At 59.3% G+C, this 20,702-nt stretch overlaps 13 protein-coding genes across 13 annotated transcripts; 6 read left to right on the forward strand and 7 right to left on the reverse strand.

Annotated features, from left to right (window-relative positions):
- Positions 1-285: 285 nt before the first annotated feature.
- Positions 286-2,325, reverse strand: OT_ostta05g03150 (unnamed product; the record flags this gene model as incomplete). The annotated part of the gene is made up of 1 exon (XM_022984296.1): positions 286-2,325. The coding sequence occupies one exon, from the start codon at positions 2,323-2,325 to the stop codon at positions 286-288; it is 2,040 nt and encodes a 679-aa protein (XP_022839042.1).
- Positions 2,326-2,375: 50 nt separating this feature from the next.
- On the forward strand, positions 2,376-3,467 carry OT_ostta05g03160 (Drug/metabolite transporter; the record flags this gene model as incomplete). Its single annotated transcript, XM_003079377.2, has 1 exon — positions 2,376-3,467. One exon carries the CDS (start codon positions 2,376-2,378, stop codon positions 3,465-3,467), a length of 1,092 nt encoding a protein of 363 aa, XP_003079425.2.
- A 96-nt stretch (positions 3,468-3,563) lies between these two features.
- Positions 3,564-3,926, forward strand: OT_ostta05g03170 (Endoribonuclease L-PSP/chorismate mutase-like; the record flags this gene model as incomplete). The annotated part of the gene is made up of 1 exon (XM_022984298.1): positions 3,564-3,926. One exon carries the CDS (start codon positions 3,564-3,566, stop codon positions 3,924-3,926), a length of 363 nt encoding a protein of 120 aa, XP_022839043.1.
- A 62-nt stretch (positions 3,927-3,988) lies between these two features.
- Positions 3,989-6,001, reverse strand: OT_ostta05g03180 (Serine/threonine-protein kinase, active site; the record flags this gene model as incomplete). The annotated part of the gene is made up of 1 exon (XM_003079378.2): positions 3,989-6,001. One exon carries the CDS (start codon positions 5,999-6,001, stop codon positions 3,989-3,991), a length of 2,013 nt encoding a protein of 670 aa, XP_003079426.2.
- A 5-nt stretch (positions 6,002-6,006) lies between these two features.
- On the reverse strand, positions 6,007-6,768 carry OT_ostta05g03190 (Rieske [2Fe-2S] iron-sulphur domain; the record flags this gene model as incomplete). Its single annotated transcript, XM_022984299.1, has 1 exon — positions 6,007-6,768. One exon carries the CDS (start codon positions 6,766-6,768, stop codon positions 6,007-6,009), a length of 762 nt encoding a protein of 253 aa, XP_022839044.1.
- Positions 6,769-6,895: 127 nt separating this feature from the next.
- OT_ostta05g03200 (Forkhead-associated (FHA) domain) lies at positions 6,896-7,693 on the reverse strand (the record flags this gene model as incomplete). The annotated part of the gene is made up of 1 exon (XM_022984300.1): positions 6,896-7,693. The coding sequence occupies one exon, from the start codon at positions 7,691-7,693 to the stop codon at positions 6,896-6,898; it is 798 nt and encodes a 265-aa protein (XP_022839045.1).
- Positions 7,694-8,002: 309 nt separating this feature from the next.
- On the forward strand, positions 8,003-9,421 carry OT_ostta05g03210 (Helicase, C-terminal; the record flags this gene model as incomplete). The annotated part of the gene is made up of 1 exon (XM_003079380.2): positions 8,003-9,421. The coding sequence occupies one exon, from the start codon at positions 8,003-8,005 to the stop codon at positions 9,419-9,421; it is 1,419 nt and encodes a 472-aa protein (XP_003079428.2).
- A 319-nt stretch (positions 9,422-9,740) lies between these two features.
- OT_ostta05g03220 (Maf1 regulator) lies at positions 9,741-10,615 on the forward strand (the record flags this gene model as incomplete). The annotated part of the gene is made up of 2 exons (XM_022984301.1): positions 9,741-9,843; positions 9,957-10,615. 2 exons carry the CDS (start codon positions 9,741-9,743, stop codon positions 10,613-10,615), a joined length of 762 nt encoding a protein of 253 aa, XP_022839046.1.
- A 139-nt stretch (positions 10,616-10,754) lies between these two features.
- On the reverse strand, positions 10,755-12,503 carry OT_ostta05g03230 (unnamed product; the record flags this gene model as incomplete). The annotated part of the gene is made up of 1 exon (XM_022984302.1): positions 10,755-12,503. The coding sequence occupies one exon, from the start codon at positions 12,501-12,503 to the stop codon at positions 10,755-10,757; it is 1,749 nt and encodes a 582-aa protein (XP_022839047.1).
- Positions 12,504-12,571: 68 nt separating this feature from the next.
- On the forward strand, positions 12,572-13,372 carry OT_ostta05g03240 (unnamed product; the record flags this gene model as incomplete). The annotated part of the gene is made up of 1 exon (XM_003079384.2): positions 12,572-13,372. The coding sequence occupies one exon, from the start codon at positions 12,572-12,574 to the stop codon at positions 13,370-13,372; it is 801 nt and encodes a 266-aa protein (XP_003079432.2).
- Positions 13,373-13,401: 29 nt separating this feature from the next.
- Positions 13,402-14,574, reverse strand: OT_ostta05g03250 (JmjC domain; the record flags this gene model as incomplete). Its single annotated transcript, XM_022984303.1, has 1 exon — positions 13,402-14,574. One exon carries the CDS (start codon positions 14,572-14,574, stop codon positions 13,402-13,404), a length of 1,173 nt encoding a protein of 390 aa, XP_022839048.1.
- Positions 14,575-14,679: 105 nt separating this feature from the next.
- On the reverse strand, positions 14,680-17,319 carry OT_ostta05g03260 (Restriction endonuclease type II-like; the record flags this gene model as incomplete). The annotated part of the gene is made up of 1 exon (XM_022984304.1): positions 14,680-17,319. The coding sequence occupies one exon, from the start codon at positions 17,317-17,319 to the stop codon at positions 14,680-14,682; it is 2,640 nt and encodes an 879-aa protein (XP_022839049.1).
- A 37-nt stretch (positions 17,320-17,356) lies between these two features.
- On the forward strand, positions 17,357-20,642 carry OT_ostta05g03270 (Metalloenzyme, LuxS/M16 peptidase-like; the record flags this gene model as incomplete). Its single annotated transcript, XM_022984306.1, has 2 exons — positions 17,357-17,873; positions 17,986-20,642. 2 exons carry the CDS (start codon positions 17,357-17,359, stop codon positions 20,640-20,642), a joined length of 3,174 nt encoding a protein of 1,057 aa, XP_022839050.1.
- Between the last annotated feature and the right edge of the window lie 60 nt (positions 20,643-20,702).

Below are 20,702 nucleotides of genomic sequence, written 5' to 3' on the forward strand. Positions count from 1 at the left end.
CCGAGCGTGACCCTCGACGGGGCGTCGTCGATGCGCGCGCGTGTGCGACGTCGCTCGCGCGCGACGAACGCGACGACGCGGTGCGTGCGTCCGACGTACTCGGATGACCCGCGGCGGCGCGCATTCGAGGAGCGGGCGAGCGGTTGGCGGCGTGTGAGGTGTGCGCGCGAGTCGACAAAGAGGTTTGGCGAGCGAGCGAGCGCGAAGGCGAGGCGCGAGGAAGGAGGGTCCGCGTGGAGCTTCGTTCGCGCGTTCGTTGCTTTTATGTACTAGTGCTATGCGCGGTTAAGATTGTACTCGCAGAATACGGCGAGATGGGGTTGGGACAGTGGCGTTCTCGATGTTCGCCTCCGCGCGCCGAAGGTCGTAGAGCTCGGAGAGCTTGACGCGGAGCTTGGCGCGGAGGGCCTCGAGCTGGGGCGCGATGTCGATGGAGCCAGATGCGGGGCGTTCTGGTGATTTCTCCACCTCGTCGATGTCGTCGGTGGCGGTGGTTGTGGTATTTTTCTCTTCGGTGGCGCCGCCCTCCTCAACGTGCGGCTCCGCGGCTCCGAAGTCAGCCTTTGAAAAGGCTCGCCACGCGGATTCGTTGTTTTCGCCGATGAAATACTTGGCTCGCGGATCAAATCCAGTCGCGTTGCAGTCATGAATGCACTCCTTTGAATCATCGGGGAGCTCCGTATTGACTTTGCAATGACCTGGACCGCAGCACGGAGGTTGAATTGGGTACTGAAAGTTGCCATAACCTCCGTCGCCGGGTTTCATGCCAGCGTACATTTTTTTCACGGTGCCCTCGAATCCGAGCGTCAAAAGATCTTTCACGCGCGCTTTCAGCTTCTCCGCGTGCTCTTTGTTACCGAATTTGAAGTATTCGTACACCTCTCGCACGTCTTTCATCGCGTCTACACGCTCGAGAAACCCCTTAAACTCGGGTGGATAATTTGTGCCGATGTACCCATTATCGACATAGCAGCGATAATCCAGCATCGTGCCCATTGAGGGGTCTGAAGGTGTCCCCTCACCACACTTACCACCATTTTTGCAACAGACAATGTGGTACCCGATCCTGTACACCTCAAACTTTTGACCTCCGGGGATAAACATTGAATTCAACTCGTCGACCATCGATGCCTCGTTGTCGATACCGTGAATACTACCACCTTCGGAGATAAAAACATTTTGCCCGTGTCGGTCCGATTGCGCAGTGAGAACGTCGTATAGAGCAAGTTGTTTCACCTTTTGTGGGTTGATATTGCGCAAGAGCTCGAGATTCTCCTTCGTGAGCTTGTGTGTACCGATGGATTCGAGCGCCACGCCGAGCGCCTTTTCAAAAACAATCACGTCGACGTCTTGTTTCACGCCCGCTGATCGCGTGCCATCCCAGGGCAAGAAAGTCCGCGCTCTGAATGATTGTACGCGCGGAACTACATCGGTCAGCCCTGCCTCGACGGCGATCTTCTCAAGAGCACCCAAAAACGCATGTGTGCAAACTACCGATCCGTCCGTCGCCCTCGGTCGACACTCCTTTTTGCTATCAAAATCCGGGCGCGATTTCAACTTTTGATCGCCATAACACTGCGAAGACTGGGGCCGAGCGAACTTATCCTCGAGATTGTGCACGTACTCTCCTCGCAATCCGCACCACGACTTGACAATTACGGTCTTCACCTCTTCGCCAGCGTCGTCCGCGCGCATCCGTCCCAAGAATACCGCTGCCCCACTCGCTCCTATTTGCGTCTTTACCTCGTGTCCCCTGAATTTTTCTTTTGACGCCAAGCGTTCGAGAACGAGGTTACACTCGTAACACATCCCGCACCGCTTCGACGTCACTTCAAAGAGAGCCCCGGTCTTCGCTCCGCCTCGCGGCGCGCTCACCGTCACTCCCTCCGGCACCTTCCCCAGGGCGCAGCGCTCGCACACATCGCACGTCTCGTACGTCCCGATCGCTACGTCAACCTCCTCGTCGTCCCTGAACGCCGGCTCGTCGTCTCCGTCGTCTGCGCCGTCGTCCTCCGCATCTGGTTCGCCCTCGTCGTCGCCATCCTCCTCCCCCTCGTCATCCGCGTCATCGTCCGCGTCGTCGTCCGTCCCCATCGACGCGTCATCGACATCGCTCTCCACCGATCCACCTCCCGCGCGCACCGTCGCGTTCGCGACGTCGTCGTCGTCGTTCGCGCGCGCGTCGACCGAAAAAAAATCTCCGCGCGCGATCCCTCGCACGCGCGCTACGTCCCCGCTCGCGCTCGCGTCGACGCTCGAGACGTTCGCGAGCGCGACGACCACCGCCGCGCACACCGCGAGCGCGACGACGCGCCATCGCGCCATCGGCGTCGCCCACTGAAGCGACGGTGAAGACGAACCGACGTCACTTCAAGATGGTCTTCAGCGCTCGCGCGCTGGGCGTGCTCGCGCTCTTGGGCGCGTGGACGTCCTGGGGCGTCGGTGGGCCCATGTTTCGCGAGGTTCGCACGACGTCGAGCGTCTTACGATTGAGCTGGCGCGGGCAGAGTTCGATGTGTTTCGCGGCGGTGCCGTTCGTGATTATTTTAGCGTTGGACGCGCGCGCGCGCACGGTCAATCGCGACGTGCTCACGGGGATAGCCGCGGTCGGGACGTCGATGTTCGTCATGTTCGTCGGATGGAATCACGGGATCGACCTCACGGCGTTCTCGCACGTCGCGGTGCTGGCGCAGACGCACCCGATGTTTTTGTGCGTGTGGCAGGCGGCGAGAAAACGGTTCGGGGGAGTCGGTAGAGCGCCGAGTCGGAACGAGTGGATCGGCGTCGTCGCGTCGTTTGGTGGAGTGGCGTTGACGGCGACGGCGAAGGGGAAAAGCGGCGCGGCGCGACCGCCGACGCTCGTGGGTGACGTCGCGGCGCTCTCTTGCGGAATAGCCGGAGCCGCGTACGCGTTATCGATTCAAAAATGGTTTGGGTCGTCGGGGATCGGGATAAAGAATTGCCCGGCGGTGTACGTGCAAACAACAGCGGCGACAGTGATGACTTTATGGAGTCTTCTCGTTCTCGCGTGCGTGCCGGGGCAGGTGTGGGTGAGCTCGGCGCCTCCGTATAACAAAGGCGTCTTCGACTGGCCAAAATCCGACGATTTCTGGCCAGGTGTCGTGGCCATCGGGACACTCGCGATCTTAGGGCACGCGTTTTTAACCGCAGCGATGCTGAAGCTGCCGATTTTGGTTTGCTCGCTGGCGATGACGATGACCCCGATCCTGCAGAGCGCCTTCAGCGTATTATTATTGGACGACGACCCGCCGAGTGTGCAAGGAATCTTGGGCGGCGTCATAGTGATCCTGGGCATCGCCTTCACGCTCTTTTACGGCCATCGTGAATCGAATATAGACCAGGAGGCCGAGAGTGAGCGTGCGGGCGTTTCCTTAGTCGAGATCACGGAGGCGCACGAGGCGCCGCCGCACGAAGGCTTCGCCCTCAGGGCAAAGGCCACCTCATAGATCGGCATGCAGCTCGCTGCCGTCGCTTCGTTCGCCCCGCGCGCAACCACCACCAAGCTCTCGCGCTCTCGCGCCCGTAGCGAGCGCGCCGTCAAGATGTCCACGCGCGCCATCGAGCGCGACGGCGTCGACGACCCCAGGATGTCGCAAATCGTCAAGCACAACGGCATCGCATACTTCTCCGGTCAAGTCGGTGCGTCCTCGGATAATGTTCGAGAGCAAACGATCGAGACACTGGCAAAGTGCGACGCTCTACTCAAGCGAGCGGGGACGGACCGATCGCACCTACTCACGTGCATGGTGTGGCTGAAGGACATCAAGGATGCACCGGAGTTCAACGAGGTCTACAACGCGTGGATCGATAAGGAGAACAAGCCCACGCGCGCGTGCGTGCAGGCGGAGTTGGCACGACCGACCCTCCTCGTGGAGGTTCAGTTCACCGCTGCGATTCCGGAGTAAGCCTGGGGTTTTCAAAACGCGTCACTCCGTTGCGTTGGTCCTAGCTGATTTTATCACATTGTTTAACATTCTTTCATCACCGCGTCGCGTGCTTCGACTCGATCATTAAGGAGCTTTCTGAGCACATCCACAACTTCGTGAAAGTCCGGTCTCGCGTCGGGGTCGGTCTGCCACGCGGGCACCATGACTTTGTCAACGAGCGTTCTCGTCACCACGTCGTCTTCGCCTAGCACATCCAGCGGAAGTCGTTGAGACTGAATGGCTACCGCGAAAATTATCTGCATATGATTTGCGTACTCTTCCCACGGAACGCGACGCGATAGCATCTCCCACAAGAGCACTGAATACGAGTACACATCGCACTTTGTCGTCACCGCCTCGACATCTCCATGAAAACACTCAGGCGCCATGTACGCCGGCGTTCCGCCGATTGCTCCTGATGCGTTCGTTTTCGTACCGAGCGTCTGTCCAATTGTCTGCTCTAGAGCTCGCGCGATGCCAAAATCAGCGACTTTGGCGCCGTGCGAGTTGAGCAGAACATTATGAGATTTGAGGTCTCTGTGCACGATATGCTCTGAGTGTAGATAACTCATCGCCAGTGCAACATCCATGGCGATTCGCGCGATGTCATCGAGATCCGTAAGACGTTTATCTTCGTGTAAGAGCGTGTGCAAACTTCCGCCATCCATCATTTCTTCCACGATGCACAGATGCGGTTGTTTGAGGCATGCTCCAAACATACGAACTATCTTGGGATGCGCAATTTTCGACAGTACCTGCACCTCTCGAACGAACGTCTTTAAATCATTCTGAGGAACGCTCGACATCGCATGCAACTTTTTCACCGCAACAGTTCGCTTGTTCCACTTGCCAGCATAGACCGCACCGTGTGCGCCTCGTCCGAGCAATCTCCCTAGTTTGATGCTGCTCAGTTGAATCTCGACGACGTCTTCGCCCGTCGACGTCTCCTCAATCACATCGCCGGCGTTCTCTACGTATGTCGCAAACGACGCATTGAATAAATCATGTCTGTGCAAAACTCCGGCGTTCATACGTGCGGTGTCGTCGTCTTGTACCACGATGCCTTCTAAATCATCCGATCTCGCCTTGAAGCACTGCCCCGGGAGGAGGAGCGTGTTCTTGCGCTTTGGAGCAAAGACATCTTCCAGGTCGAGGTCTGCGAGCGGCGCTTCTTCTCCGGCGATAAACGACCGCACTCTACGACAAACTTCAATCGTCAAAACCAGGGAAATGATACAGGCCACGACGAGCGCGCTCATGGTACTGCCGTTTCTCAGCCAAGAAGTTGAGCTTTGCGCCGCAGACGACAAAGCTCCGCGCTGAACGACGACTGGAGGCGCGAGTGACTCCAATGGCGGCGCGGGTGGCGGAAACGGCGGAGAGGGTGATGGAGGCATGATTTTGCTCCCGCAGCAAAAACGCCACTCGCGAACAAGGCACGATGCATCGGTGAAACTCACTTGAATGTTTTCGGCGTTTGCTTGCGAGCACAAGACGCCGTTCACTCGAATGCGTGTCGCACCCAAGACGTCTTGCCCGTCCTCCGCGTGACCGACAAACGAAAATTTCTGCTCAGCTTTGTCAACTGTTGCGTCCAGACGATTGACAACGCGCGCGGGTTGTCCGCCCGGGCCACCAGGATTGATCAGCACCGCATCTGTTACACCGTTATACAGACTCTGCCCGTCTGGAAAGCTCCATGTGACCTGCCAACTCGCGAGCGTCTCCGGGCGGACGCTCTTCAAGACGAAACTACCGAGAAACAAACTTTCCTCTACCGTTGTCGCGTTTGCCTCGACTGGAAGGGGCTCTGTGACGTACGTGACGTCCACCGTGCACGAAGCGCACGGGCGAGTCGCGTCATCGCATTCGCGACATACTTGCGCGAGAACTTCCAGCGGGTGGGAGAGAACGACAAGTGCGACGATAAGCGGCGGTAGAAACGATGATAGTCGCATCCCTCGGGAGTTTGCGTCTCCCGCTGAACGCCGTCGAAAGACGCTTCGAGGCACGCAAAGTTTGTCGCCTCGAGGGTGTCGCCTCGATCGCGACATCGATGTCACCCAAACTTCCCATCCTCACCTTCTGATCTACGTCGGGTGTCCCCATCATCGAATGTAACGTTTATTTTCGACTCTCTGCGCACATTTCGCACGCTCGTCGCCCCGAACGCGTTCGCCGAATCCAATCTACCGCGCTCCATCGCCCAAGGCGCGACGCCGTCGCCGCCGCGCATGGACTCCGCAACCATCGATCGCACCCCGCTCGTGCGCGCCATCGGTCCACACTCCCCTCCATCCCTCAAATCGTTAATCTCCCGGGGACGGGACGCCATGAACACCTGTCCCGACGACGGCATTCCTCGTCCGCCCGTCCCGACGCCGCGAACGCTCGGCGGCGGCGCCTTTCGCGCGTACCGATCGCTCTCCCACGTCCCATCCTCGTCCGCGCACAACCGCACGAGCACCCTACCGCTCTCCAAATCCTCTTTAATCTCGTGCACGCGCTGTTTCTTCGCGATTCCGATCCACGCACCCTCTACATTTCTGTACACGCGCTCGCCCGTGGTCAGCGACACGTGGTACCGGTGCCACGGGCACACCAAACACGCCCCTCGCCCCGGCAAGTCCTCGATCTCCGCCCGTAACAACGGCCCGCCCATGTGATAACACGTGGCGTCGATCGCGCGAAGGGAGTCTCCGGAGCGAACGAGCGCGAGGTGTCGACCGTCGACGCAGACGGCCAAGCGCGCGTTCGGTGCGCTGAGCGCATCGACGCTCGCGACGTCGCGCCATTGAGCGCTCGGGAGTGAACTCGACATCGCGCGCGACGGGTGATGCGGTCGAACGCGGGCGAGGTCGACGCGCGCGGGCGTGTGTGGGCTCGGCGGGCGACGCGACGGTTGTTGGAAAAGTCCGCGCTCGCGACGACGATCACACTTCTATGGGCTACGACCGAGACCCGCCCAGGGCCTCGTCCTCGTCTAATAACACGTAATCCCTCGTGCTCGCGCCGAATTTCAAGACGTCTCGCGATTTCAATCGCACGTACGTCTCTCCCTGGATGCGCTTTTTGTTCACAAAGGTTCCGTTGGCGCTCCCGAGATCGAACGCGTACGGCGTCACCCCTCGACCGTCGTCCACGTCACGGAACTGAATCACACAGTGTTGCTTCGAACAGCTCGGATGATCGCTCGGGATGTCCGCCACGGTTCGGTCGCGTCCGATTAAATACCTCGTCTTCGATCCGCGCAGCTTGTACGGCTCGCCGCACTCCTCCGCGCCCTTGAACACGTACAATCTCCAAGTCCCCGTCGGCGCTCGCGCCTCTCCGACCGGTTCGACGTACTTCAACGCCACCCCGCGAACCGCGTTCGACTCCGCGGCGAGCAATCCGCTCAGTTCGAAGCTCGATTCCTCTCTCGCCGCCGCCGCCGCCGCCGCCGCCGCCGTCCCGCGCTCGCGCTCGCGCGCGCGCGCGTTCTCCCCCCCGGACGTCCCCACCACGCCATCATCGCCCATTCCCGACCGCCCGCGCGCGCCGTGCGCGCCGTCATCGCGCGCGCCGTCCCTCGAGCGCGATCGCATTCGTCGCGCCCGCGCGCGCCGTCCATCATCCGCCGCGTCGCCGTCCCGCTCTCGCCCACGCCCGCGCGCGCGCGCGCGCTCGATCGACCCGACTCTCGCCCGCGCGTTCGACGTCGTCGCGCCGTCCTCGCTCGACCGCGCGCGCGCGGTGTCCTCCATGACGCGCGTACGTGAATGCGGCGTGCGCGCACATCGCTGGTGTCACGTCACACGTCGACGCCGCGTCTCGACGCGCGCGCGATCGCGACCGCGCGCGATCGCGACGGCGCCGCGCGAAGGATTCGCGCGCTCGAGCGAGGGACGGCGCTCGCGCGCGCGCGCGCGCGAGCGGGATTGATGGGCACGGGCGTGGCGGCGGTGACGACGACGACGGGAAGAATGACGACGACGACGACGCGCGAGTGGACCGCGCGATCTGGGGCGCGCGGCGGTGATTGGGAATCGTGGCGCGCGAGGATGGGGCGAGGGATGGCGCCGACGCGATCGCGAGGGCGACACGCGGGGGGGACGGGGGCGACGGGGACGTTTGCGGAGGCGGGACTGGCGGACGCGGCGTTGATGGAAGCGCTGCGAGCGATGGAGATCACGGAACCGACGGAGATTCAGTACAAGGCGATTGGAGTGATTGGAAGTGAGGGTGGGAACGCGTTCATCGCGTCGCACACCGGGAGTGGGAAGACGCTCGCGTATTTGCTGCCGGTGATACAACGCATGAAGGCGGCGGAGGCGGAAGCCGGGGAGCGCTTGGCCAAGCCGAAACGGCCGAAGGTGGTGGTGACGTGCCCGACGAGAGAGCTCGCGGAGCAAGTCGCGGAGGTGGCGAAGGCGCTGAGTCACGTCGCGAAGTTCAGCTCGTGCCTCGTCGTGGGTGGGAAACGCTTGTCGACACAAAAGGAACGCCTGGATTCGCCGGTGGACGTCGTCATCGGGACCCCGGGACGGTTGATTAAGCACGTGGAGCAGGGAAATTTATTCTTAGGGAGCGTGGATGCGATGGTACTCGACGAGGCTGACACGCTCTTCGAGGCGGGTTTCGGTGACGAGGTGAAGCGGCTTCTGCGTCCGCTCAAGGCACGGCCAGAGGGTAAAACGTGCGTGCTCGTCTCCGCGACGATGCCCGATCGGCTGCGAAAGCTCGTGGACGAGGAGTTGCCCAACCTGAAGTACATCAAGACGGATTCGTTGCATCGCTCGGCACCCGGATTGAAGCACCGATTCATCGACTGCCCGGGCGACGTGGACAAGATGACGGTGCTCGAGCAAATCGTCGTTCCGGAGCACCGACAGGGTAAGAGACTGATGATTTTTTGCAACACACTCCCGTCGTGCATCGCCGCCGAGCGCACAATGAGCGAGGCAGACATTCGCACCGTGCAGTACCACGGCGATATGACGAGCGACGCACGAGCGGATTCCTTGCGAGACTTCATCGAGTCGGACGCCCAGAATAACCTCACCATGGTCTGCACGGACCTCGCCGCTCGAGGCCTGGACTTCGGCCGAATGAAGGTCGATCACGTCATCAACTTCGATTTTCCGATGAACGCCCTGGACTACATTCACAGATCCGGACGCACGGCGCGCGCTGGCGCCGGTGGTAAGGTCACCAACCTGGTTGCGAAAAAAGACCGCGTCCTCGCCGGCGAGATCGACTCTGCGGTCAAGCTCGGTCTCCCGATCGACAACGCCACGAGCTCCAGGGCTGTCTCGGAGGCTCGTCGCAAGAAGGCAATCACTGACGCTCGAGAACGCCGAACCGGCGGGCGCTCTCGAACCGCTCCGGCAAAAGCGTCTGACCGCGCGCCGTCGTCCAACCGCGGGAGACGCGGCGCAGCGAGGTTCGAACAATCGAGCAAACCGTCGGGGACGAAACCGCGACGGAGCTAAATAAAGCCTCTTAGATCCCGCTCGAGCGCATGTAACAGTGATGAAACGTCCGCGAATACCGCGCGTCCGCGTCCCGATGACTGCGCTCGCGCGCCGACGCGCGTCGCCGGACCACCAGCCTTATCCTCGCTCGCACCGGCACTCCACGTCGCTCGCGTCGCTCGAGCGCGCGCGCGCACGCGTTCGTACACGCGCGCACGGCCGTGCGCGCGCGTTCACGCGGCGCACGACGTCGAGATAGCGACGGCGCGCGCGTGGACAAGCGGTGGACGTTTGATTCGTCTTCAACTTTTTGTTCGGTGCAACGGTCACGGTCGCGATGAAACTGCTCGTCGATCACGATCTGGCGGCTTTAAACGCGTTCCTGGCGAGCGTGAACGTCGGGGATTACGTCGTGAGCGGACAGGTGGAGAATTACAGCTGTGCGTGCGAGATGACGCGAGCGACGGAGGCGACGCGAGGGTGTAAAGCGTTCGGAACGCGGAAGAATGCGCAAAGGGACTGACTCGGGCGAATCGTCGTGCGTGACGCGCAGGTAAGCTAGCGGGGACGGATAAAAAGTTGTCCCGATCGCTAGACGCGGAGGTGGTGACGGCGATGGCGAGCTCGCCGACGACTCTGGGTTCGTCTCCGGTGGGGCCGCTGACGGACTCGCACAGTCGGAAGACGCTCATTTATTTGATCCTCACCCTGAATCACATCTATCCGGATTATGATTTCAGTAGCTTACGAGCGGAACACTTCACCAAGGAGGGGACGCTGAGCTCGGTGAAAGCTGACATCGACATGCTTCTCATGGAGAGTGGGAAGGTTTGGTCGGCGAGGTACGGGGATGAGGAGGACTTCCTCGAGGTACTTTGGAAGACGATCGACGACGCGATCGATGTGTGCGATTGCGACGTGTACTCGTACACGGCGCTATCGGAGGGCGACCCGTTCACGGATGAAGGCAATCTGTGGAGTTTCAATTACTTTTTCTACAACAAGAAGTTGAAACGAATTTTGTACTTCACCATGCACGCGAGATCAAAGACGATGATGGACAACAAAGACGAGGACGACGACGATGACGACGAGGACCTTGATTTGGGCGAGTCTGGTGATGCTGGCACCGGATACACCTCTTACGACCCGGCCGGATCCACTTGGAATTCGTTTGAGGATTCGATGATGTTCGACGAGATGGATATGTAGAGTGCTTGAATGTTGTAATATTACTCCCCAACTCCTCCAGGGTGATGGTAAAGGACAACGCATCGGAAACTCGTTGAAGATGACTGGTATCTCAATTCCATTCCAGTTGTACAACAGTGGCAGTTACTTTTCTGACAAATCAACCGAGATGATCGCCCTTCGCCTCGCGACGCAATCTCCTAACGATGCCCGTGACGTTCTTTCGAATTCCTTTTCGACTCACCACGTAGATAAATCCAGCGAAGATGAGAAACGTGAAGAGGTTTCGAGACTGCGCCGCCGCGTGCGCTGCGGCTTCCTCTGCAAGTTTCAACCTTGCCTCCGCCTCTCGAAGTTTTGCCTGGACACCCTTCTCGGGCTCTTGTCCCGGCTCCAACGGTGTTTTGTCGGCATGGAATTTCGCGAATTTGTTTTCTCGTACAACCTCGGGCTCGTTCGACTCTTCTTCTTTCACTTTCTCTTCAGGTTTCCCGACGGGCTCGCGCGTCTTGGCATCCATGTCACGTTGCTTCGGCGCGACGTCCTCCTTGCTAACCACTTCCTTGACATCGTCAGCCGCCGTTGCGTGCGCCGTGGCAGGCGCAAGATTTATCGCATCGAGCGAGGCCACGCACGATGAGCTCAGCGAGGAGTTCGTTTTGACTTTCCAGAGACACGAGGTGATCAAGCCAGAGCCGTGCTCAACGTTGGCGCAGTTTTGCTTCAACTCCGCATCACACGCCGCAACGACGTCCTTCTCTGCTTGCCAGAACTCGTAAATGCGTCTCTTAGCCGTCTTAATCTCGGCTATGCACTCGCGCGAGAATGTGGCTTCTTTGCCGATGCCGTCGCGTCCGCCAAACTCGACGAAACGCATGAACGCTGTCTTCTCCTCCGCAGACGCGATTTGCTCGACGCAATCGTAATAGCTTCTGGCCGCGACGGGAATCTTCTTGAGCAAGTACTCGTAGGCATCCTTTGCGCTCTGAAAACGTCGCTCCCGGTGCCGCTTCCGATACGTTGTCCTATCGCCTTGGTCGCCCTTCATAAACCAGTGATCCTCGGCGCTTTCTTTATCACTCACACCCATGGCGGCTCCACCCATGTTCAAACCCATGGTACTCGCACCCTGAATCATAGTCTTTTTATCGCGCTCTAGCTTGGCCAGTCGCTCGTTGAGCACCTCGTTGTTCGGCTCCTCAGCAAGCTTCTGCTTCACCGCTTTGATGTCCTCCTCAAGCTGGTTTGGATCGCGCGCTAGTGTACCCTTCGGAAAACTCTTCAATTGCGCGAAAGCGCGCTCTTCAATCAAGCGCTGACGCTCTTCATTCTCCTCCGCATCCTGTCGTTTCTTTTCATCCGCCTCCTTACGCTGCTTCTCGTGCAAATTGGAATCGGATAGCGGCGACTTTCGTCGCTGCGGCGTCTGTCTTCTATACGGACGTCCGTGATCGTACAGAAGATTCCGCCCCCGCGACGGCGTCTCCTCCTCACGTGCATCGTTCACATGCTCAGTCCCTCGTGGCGCGCGCGCCTCCTTCGCTCGACGCTCCAAATTTTCCTCGTACTCGACTCTGCGCTTCGCGACTCTCACCGCCGCGCGCGCTTCTTCCACGATCGAGCACTTCGTCCGCAACACCTCCCCATCGCACGCCGACGTCCGCGGATCGAGATCATTCATCGGATGTCGCATCGCCCGCGCGTACTGTCCTCGCCGCGCCATCGTCTCCAGCGTGAGCTCGGCGCGCGTTCGATGGTGTTGACGATCATCGCTCGCGTGGACATCCGACGGTGTCGACCCTTTACGCGTCTCCGGACGTATCGCACCGACGCACGACGCGCGCGCGAACGCGCACGCGATGACGATGGACGTCACGACGCGCCGCGCCGTCCATCGTCGACGCGCCATCGTCCAGCGCGCGTCGACGTGTCGGGCGTCGTACAAACTCGCGGCACTTCCGGGAACGTCCGTGTCGCATGTCCGCGTCGACCGCGCTGGACGTCCTCCGCGACCGGTGCGCGCGCGGTGGGCTCGACGTGTGCGGGGGGTGCGCGCTCCGGGCGTACGAGGACGCGATCGAGCGCGTGGGAACGCGGGCGAGCATGCGAAGGAGCGGCGATGAATCTGACGATGGAAAAGACGATGCGGCGATGACGATGAGTCACGCGGGCGACGACGCGTTGGTGTGCGTCGTCGGGAACTCAAAGGCGTTGTGGCCGAAGTTTGTCGAGGCGTTGCGACGCGATGGCGGGGCGACGGTGGATGCGTTCGCGAGGCGAGCGATTGAGAGCGCGGCGGTTACGGCGGCGGCGCGCGCCGGCTCGAAACGGTTTCGGGTGTATTGGGCGACAGATCTCGAACCCGGGAAGGTTGTGGCGATTCAACGATTGGCGGCGACAGCGAATGTGGCGTATTTTGACGACGCGACGCATCAGAGTCTTCATCCGACGCACGGACCGTGGTGCGCGTTCAGAGCCGCGGTGGTATTCGATGACGTTCGAACAGAGGGAGAAATCGAGCCGGGCTCGTTGGCGTGTCCGGTGAGCGCAGGGGCACTGAGGAGGGCGAAGGAGGCGTTCGACGTCGCGGTGGAGCGATACGGTAACGCGGCGAACAAGGATGAGATGCATAAGCTGTGGCTTGCGGCTCGCATCGCGATGGAAGACGGCGAAAAGTTCCGCGAGTGCAGGTATTACGATGATCAGATTCTTTGGCACTATGACGTCAACAGGACGTCGGTGCGCGATAGAATCGTCAATGGTGGAGGAGTAGAATAGGCGAGATGTAGTGCTAGATTAATGGCTAGTCAGTTGCTGATCGGTCTAGGATGGAACCAGTAATTGAAGGCAACGTGTCCCGCGCCCATGTCGTCGCTCGAGACGTCGTGGAACCATCCAGCGGGTAAGAACAACGCCTCTCCTGCGTTCACGGTGAATTCCATCGACTTCGCGCCTTTAAACAGAGGAAATCTATCTAAATCGTCGTAGTCCACTCGACTGAAGCTTGGCGGGTCCTCTTTGTCCTCGTCCAAGCCGCTCGCGGCTTCTTCCCGACCGCTCTCGGAATCAGCATCATCCGACTCGTTCATCTCGTCGTAGTCGTCCACGCCGTCGAAATCCGCGAAATCATCGTCATCGTCGTCGTCGAAACTGAACTCCTCTTCCTCATCAGAATCGTCATCGTCGTCGCCGTTCCCTTCGGCGCTGCCGCCGCCTGTGCAAGCCCCCACGTCTCCACCGTGCCCTGTGATCTGCGCCCCCTCGTAATCAATCAATCCGTTCTCATGCACAACACGAATCTTCCCCGACGTGTACATCCGCTCGGTATCGAGCGGCGAGAACACCTTGAACCGCTTTGATCCACGCGCGAGGACGTATAAATTGTCGTGATAATCGTGATGTAAACCGCTCGATGTAGGCCTGTCGTTCCGTCCCATCCACAGATTGATGTCCGCGGGAACCAAAGACCTCGGTATGATACGCGGTCGGAGCGGAAGCAACCCATCGCTTCCGTCGCTCTCCTCCCGCACCAACTTACTCGCCGGCGCTCCAAACATCGAGCGCTTCCCACCCGCTGACAAGTACCATCCCCCATCGCCGCGCTCGAACTTATCCATGAACGCATCGAACGTCATCGCTCGATACTTCCCACGCCCGAACGCCTCTCTCGCCTCGACGTCTCGCGTCTCCACTCGAGTCGTCGCGTCGTCGCCGCCGCACCGCCGCCGCAGAAACCCGTTCGTCCACTGCGCGCACGCTTTCAAATCCGAATCGCCAGCGAAGACGTCCGTGATGATCACAGGTCGACGCTTCGAGACGTATTTCAGGTCTAGAGTATCCGACGTGCACTCAGCGGCGCGCACGCGATCGATCACGGCGCCCGGAGCGACGGTGTAGCCGGCGTAGCGGTTGACTTTGGCCCGCGTTTTTACCATCGACGGCGACGCATCACGCGTTCGCTTGCGCTTAGCGTTGCGCATGACGATTGTGCGTGATCGTGTTGAAGTTTTTGAGGCACACGGGAAGTCGGAGAGGCGGTGAATGCGGAGGGTGTTCGTCGTATGTTGATTGCAAAGCGAACATCGTCATGCGAAGGCGTCGAGCTTGGCGCGTAAATATTCCTCGCGCTCGTCGTCGCCGATGAGCTCCGACCATTCGTGATAGGGAACGACGCAGACTTTCCAGCCCCAGGAACGGAGGAGTTCGTTGCGGACGATCGTTTGCCCGAGCTCGCGTCGGACACCGTCCGCATCGACGCTGTAGTGATGCGGACCATCGACTTCAATGACGAGCCGGCGGCTCTCGAAGACGATGTCTGGGCGCATCTTGCCGCCCTCGACGGCGCGTTCGACATCGAAATCGCCCACACCCATGTCGTGGAGATGATCTGCGACGGCACGCTGGAGGTTACTCGTCGTCGGATCCTGGGTCTTGACGTCGAGCCAGGCACGCTCGGAGTCGTCAACAACGGCGCTCGTGGCGCTCAAGATGACGTCCTCGAACGAGCGCCCGACGGCGATAAGACGAGCCATGTAGAGCCCGTTCAAAGTTTTATCAGGGAGTCCGTTGGAATCCGTGAGCACGCCGTCGTTCAGGTCCACGATGGCGCGCATGAGACGCTCGGCGCCAGGCGACGCATTCGGTTGAGCCGCGAGCACAGCCAGAGACCATAGCGCGAGGCCATAGTTGTGCTTCAAGAACTGTTTCTTCGTACCGCGCACCTCATCCATGAAACGCTCGAGTACTTCATCGTGGGGTTGTACACCGAGCGTCGCGTGAGACCACAGCGTCATGCTCAGTCTGTATGAATCGTATCTATCAAGCGTTGCTGCTGCGCGACGCGCGATGGCTTGGAACGTCTCTGGCGAGAGCATGTAGCGAAGTTTCGCAAAGACACGTAAGAACTCCGTCAGGGCGGCCGAATCGAGTGAATCCAGCGATTTCAACACCGTGCTCTCGAGCTGCACCATGACGTTTGCGCCGGGGTCGTGGTTCTCGCTCGCAAGGGCCGAGCACACAGTGAAAATTTCGATCGGTGTGAACTCACTCGCGTTCTGCCAGACGCAAAATGTGGCGTTGGCAAACAGACGGATACCGCTCAGCTTGAGCCTACTGAAGCCATACATAAGATTGGCGAGATGTTTTGGGGGACAGTCGTCCAACTTGGACACCGCCTCGTCCTCGAATCGTCGCACAAACTCATCGCTTGGTCGATGCGATAGACGAGCGAATGCCCAAATCACAAAACCCAAATCAGCAATGTTGCTCTCCGCAATTGAATTCAAGAAGACACTCTCTAGATCGGCCATGGTCAATCGAAGCGCCTCTCTTGTGGACTCCTCGAATTGCGAGGGACACCAAGAATCGGCGACATAATCATCGTCGCAATCATTGAAGCGTTTCAAGATGCCGTCGTTGAACGTGGCGAACGCGCCTGCGATGAGAGAGACGCTATGTGGCGTCAATGACGACGTTCGCCTCCGTACCTCGCCGAACATTTTCAACGCGTCAGCGTCTAATAGCTGCGAGCCAGCGTTCGATAATCCCCAGAGCAGCATCGAGAGCTCGTAGTCGCTGAATTCACCCAGACGCGAGAAAGACTCTTGCACCAGCGCCTTGAGAAAGTCTCTCGATCCCAATCCTCGAATGCGCGCATACGCCGACGCAACGTTCGCCAGTTCTTGCGGTTTGCAGCACGTGAGATCGAGAGTCCGTTCAAGAGCGATCGCGACGTCCTCTCGCACCGCGTCACCGTGTTTCGTGAGCGCCCAGAACGTGATGGTCAACTCGTACGGTTTGTAGTCTTGCGCATTTCGCTCCAGGTGCGTCTCAAACGCATTTCGAATCCCTTGCGGCATTCGCATTTCCAGCTTCGCGTACGCCCAAGCGACGTTCGCAACGCCTTGTGGTTTGAACTTGGTCCCCAATCGCTCCAGAGCGCGCTCAAGCGCGTCCCAAAACGCATCGCCATCTCTGCGCCTAGAGCGACTGAGATGTCCGCACGCCCACGCCATTTGCGCCGCCGAGCGCGGTTGCATCTTGTCCATCGTCTCGATCGATCGCGCCTCCACCTCTTTGAACCACGTCGCGCGCGACATCTCTCGCACGACTTCCTCTCGCGCGCGACGCCCACCTCGCGCGAATTTCGCCAATCTGGAGTACGTCGTTGACGCGTTCACGTCTGACATTGCGCTCGCTCGCCCTCCGACCACCGCCGCCAACTCCTCCACCGTCTCACACGTCATCAGCGCCTTGTTCATCCGTAACGACGCTTCGAAACTTGAATTCTCAACACCTTTCGATTTCGTCTTCGTTTTCTCTCCCTCGGACGTCGACGTCGCCGCGTCGCCGCTCGCGCGTCTATCCGCCGCGCTCGAGTCATCCTCTTTCCGCTCCGGGACGCCCCGCCGTCCCGCCCCGCGCCCTCGCGCCCGTCGTCCGATCGATCGCGTCCTCGCGCTACGTTTAACAACGCCCGCTCGATCGCTCGACGCCTCTGTCGTCGTCGACGCATCGTTCGCGTCAACGACCTCGAACGACCTCGAATCTCCAAACTTTGCGTCTTCATTACCTCGAGCGCCTCGAACGACGACCCGCGCGCGCGTCGTTCGAGCGCGAGCCACTCTCCACGCGTGGACGCGCGCGTGGACGCGCGCGACGCGTCCGAGCGCGAACATGGCGCGAGCGGCTACCAATGCGGTGGTTATTTCCTGACGCCCCGTCATGCACTTCGACGACGACGCGGACGCGCCGACGCGCTCGATGGACCCCGCGAGCGCGCCGAGCGCACCGCTTCGGCGCGCGCGATCGCAGCGAAGCGAGGCGAGCGAATCGAGCGCGACTTCGTTGGAACAGTGCTCTAGGGAAAAGTTCAGTTTCGACGTTCGTGACGGCGCGCGCGCGCTCGAGCGTCTGGATATTGGCCCGCGGACGAGAACGCGATGCGGAACACTGCCCAATGGCATGCGGTACTACGTCGCGGAGTCGCGGAAGCCAAAGGAACACGCGGCGTTGGCGCTGTGCGTCGACGTCGGGTCGATCGCCGAGCGGGACGAAGAGCGGGGCGTTGCGCACATCGTGGAACACTTGGCGTTCAGAGGGACGCAAGCGTATCCGCACTTTGCCATTGTGAACTTTTTGGAATCCATCGGCGCGGAGTTCGGTGCTTGTTCGAACGCGTACACGAGCATGGACGAGACGGTGTACGAGTTGGTACTTCCGATCCAGAAGGCGGAGGTGTTAGCGACGTCGATGCATATTTTGAGTGAATTCGCGAGAGGTACGTTTGGATATGATTGACACAGCGCGTGCGGTGATGTCCTTTTTCGCTCGGTGCGCTCGAATCAAACGATGGACGATTGACGAGGCGATCTTTGTTGTATGCTCGACAGGCGTGCGCATAACTGATGAAGACGTGGAGACTGAACGCGGTTCGGTAATGGAAGAGTGGCGATCAGGACGAGATGCCCGTGGGCGGGCGGCGGAGGCTTACTGGAAGACGCTCATGGAGGGATCACTCTACGCCGAGCGGTCACCCATCGGTTTAGAGGACGTGATACGACATGTCGAACCACGGGTGTTGAGAGACTTCTATAACAAGTGGTACCGTCCAGACCGCCAGGCGGTGGTCGTTGTCGGCGATTTCGTGGACCTGGACGACGTCGTGAGCTTGATTGAGAGCACGTTTCAGGATCTGAGGCCGCACGAAAGTCAGCCCGAGGAGACGCCGACGTTGGAGCGCCCGGACACGACGACGATGCAACACGCGACGCCGCGCGTGGTGACACACGTTGATCGCGAGCTCAGGCAGACGGCGTTGACGGTGACTTTTAAGTTTCACAGCATCGCCATCGACACGCCGAGAGGATATTACTTGAAAACAGTTGAAGACATCTTCAAGACAGCACTAGATAACAGATTGTACCGCATCATGCGTCGAGCAAAACCGCCGTTTTTCAACGCTGGAGGTATCATCGAGGACGCAACGCGCACGACAACTTTACTCAGCGTCCAGGCGCAGTGCGCAGAGGGGCGAGCCGATGAGGCTCTGATAGCAGTTTTGCGAGAGCTCGCGCGCATTCGTTTGCACGGTATATCCGAGCAAGAGTTAAAAATTGCGAAATCACGAATGCTGGCCGATACAGAACAGCTTTATGCCGAGCGCGAGCAGACGTATTGCGAATCAGTTCGCGACGAACTCATCATGAACTTTCTCCGTGGCGACCTCGTGATTGGTGCCGAAGACGAGGCATCGCTCGCAAAGGCGTGCATCGATCGAGTATCACACGAAGATGTCATCGCGTTCGCTACTCAGTTGCACGTTCGGAATTCTTGCGTGATTCGAGTGCAAGAGGGGAGGAGGACCACGGGCGAGGCTGCCCTGAGGGCAGCCATCGAGCACGTGCAGAAGGAGGAAGCGAAAGGTATGATCGAACCAAGTGAAGTTTTTTACATCCCAGAGTCGTTAATGGATCTCACTTCGTTGGTTTCCGGCACTATAGTCAACGGTCGCGACTTACCAGCCCTTGAGACAAGAGAGGTCATTTTGAACAACGGCATGCGCGTCGCCCTTCGCGTGACAGACTTTTTGGACGATCAAGTGCTGTTTCGCGGCGTCGCGAGGGGTGGGTTATCGGAAGTGCGAAACGATGAGTACATAGATGCCATGTGCTCGAATATGATCGCCGGTGAGCTCGGAATGTATGGCCACCGGCCAGACGTGTTCGACGACATTGTCGCCGGGTTGCGATGCGACGTTCACGCGAGCGTCGGCATGTATCGCCGAAACATTGAAGGCGAGGCGTCGCCGGTCGACATAGAAAATGCGCTTCAGTGTATTCACCTGTTGTTCACGCACAACGTGGGGACGACGAACGATCCGGGCGTGCTGGAAACGCTCATGCTGATGCAAGAGGAGAAGATACGGAATCAATCACGAGATCCGGAGAGCAAGTACAGCAACGTGGTTCGATCGCTCGTTTACGGTGATTCGTATCAGAGTCAGACAATAACAGTGAAGTCGTTGCACGAGATGGATAGCACCAAGGCGTGCGCGTTCTTCGATGAATGCTTCCGAGACCCATCAGAGTTCACCATAGTCTTCGTGGGGGCGATTGATTCGACAACATTTGTGCCGCTCGTGGAGAAATACCTCGGGTCGATTCCATCGAAGAAACCAGAGAAATTCTTGCACATCTTCGAGGGTATCAGACATCGAGAGCGACGGGTGACTCCATTCCCGCTCAAATTTCCGAATCACGTCATAAAGCGCACTGTACGTGCACACATGACGGATCCAATGTCAAAGGCTTCGATAACGTTTCCGGTGCGATTCCGAAATCCAGACTTTGGCGGACCGCCGACACTCCTCGGGGGCCGAGAACTCACGGTGGCGAAGTTTAAGACAGTGATGACGGCATCTATCATCGAGAGACGACTTTTGGCAGTCTTGAGATTTGAGTACGGTGAGATTTACACATGTCATGCGAACGCGTCTTTTGCGTATCAAGATCCTGACGTCGCTGGCGAGATGTATTCCGGCGACATCATGGTTTCATTTTCGTGCGCTCCGGAGCGAGGCGTGCACCTGGCCAAGCACGCGCGCGAAGTCGTGAATAAGCTTCGAACGCACGGCCCGAACGAAGACGAGGTGCAAGCCGTGCGCGAGTGTGAGACTCGCGATTTTGAAGTTAACCGCCAAGAGAACGCCTTCTGGCGAGAGTACATCACCGAGCTGTACAAATCCAGGCTCATGGGAGCCGGCATATTAGACGGTGACATCGAGGCGCTCTATCGCATGACTGAAGAGGTTCGCGACGATGTCATCAAGTCCCTCTCGCCCGATGTCGTGCGTGAACATCTCCGAGCTGTGTTGTCCATGGACAACCACGTTACCGTCATCCTCAAGCCTCAGCGTTCGACGTTTCGCCGTATCTTCATTCCGGCTTTCGAGACGCGCGGAGAAACCATCTATTCCGTATTATACCTCTCCGGCATCGCGCTGGGGATCGGTGCGTTGTATGCGCGCATCAAAGAGAAGCGACAATAGTGAATTTAATTCATCACATCAATCACGTTTCATCGCGGGAGGTGAACCGACACTTTCAAG

Source organism: Ostreococcus tauri (genome assembly GCF_000214015.3).
Source record: "Ostreococcus tauri WGS project CAID00000000 data, contig chromosome 05, whole genome shotgun sequence".
In the NCBI taxonomy this organism is placed as follows: domain Eukaryota; kingdom Viridiplantae; phylum Chlorophyta; class Mamiellophyceae; order Mamiellales; family Bathycoccaceae; genus Ostreococcus; species Ostreococcus tauri.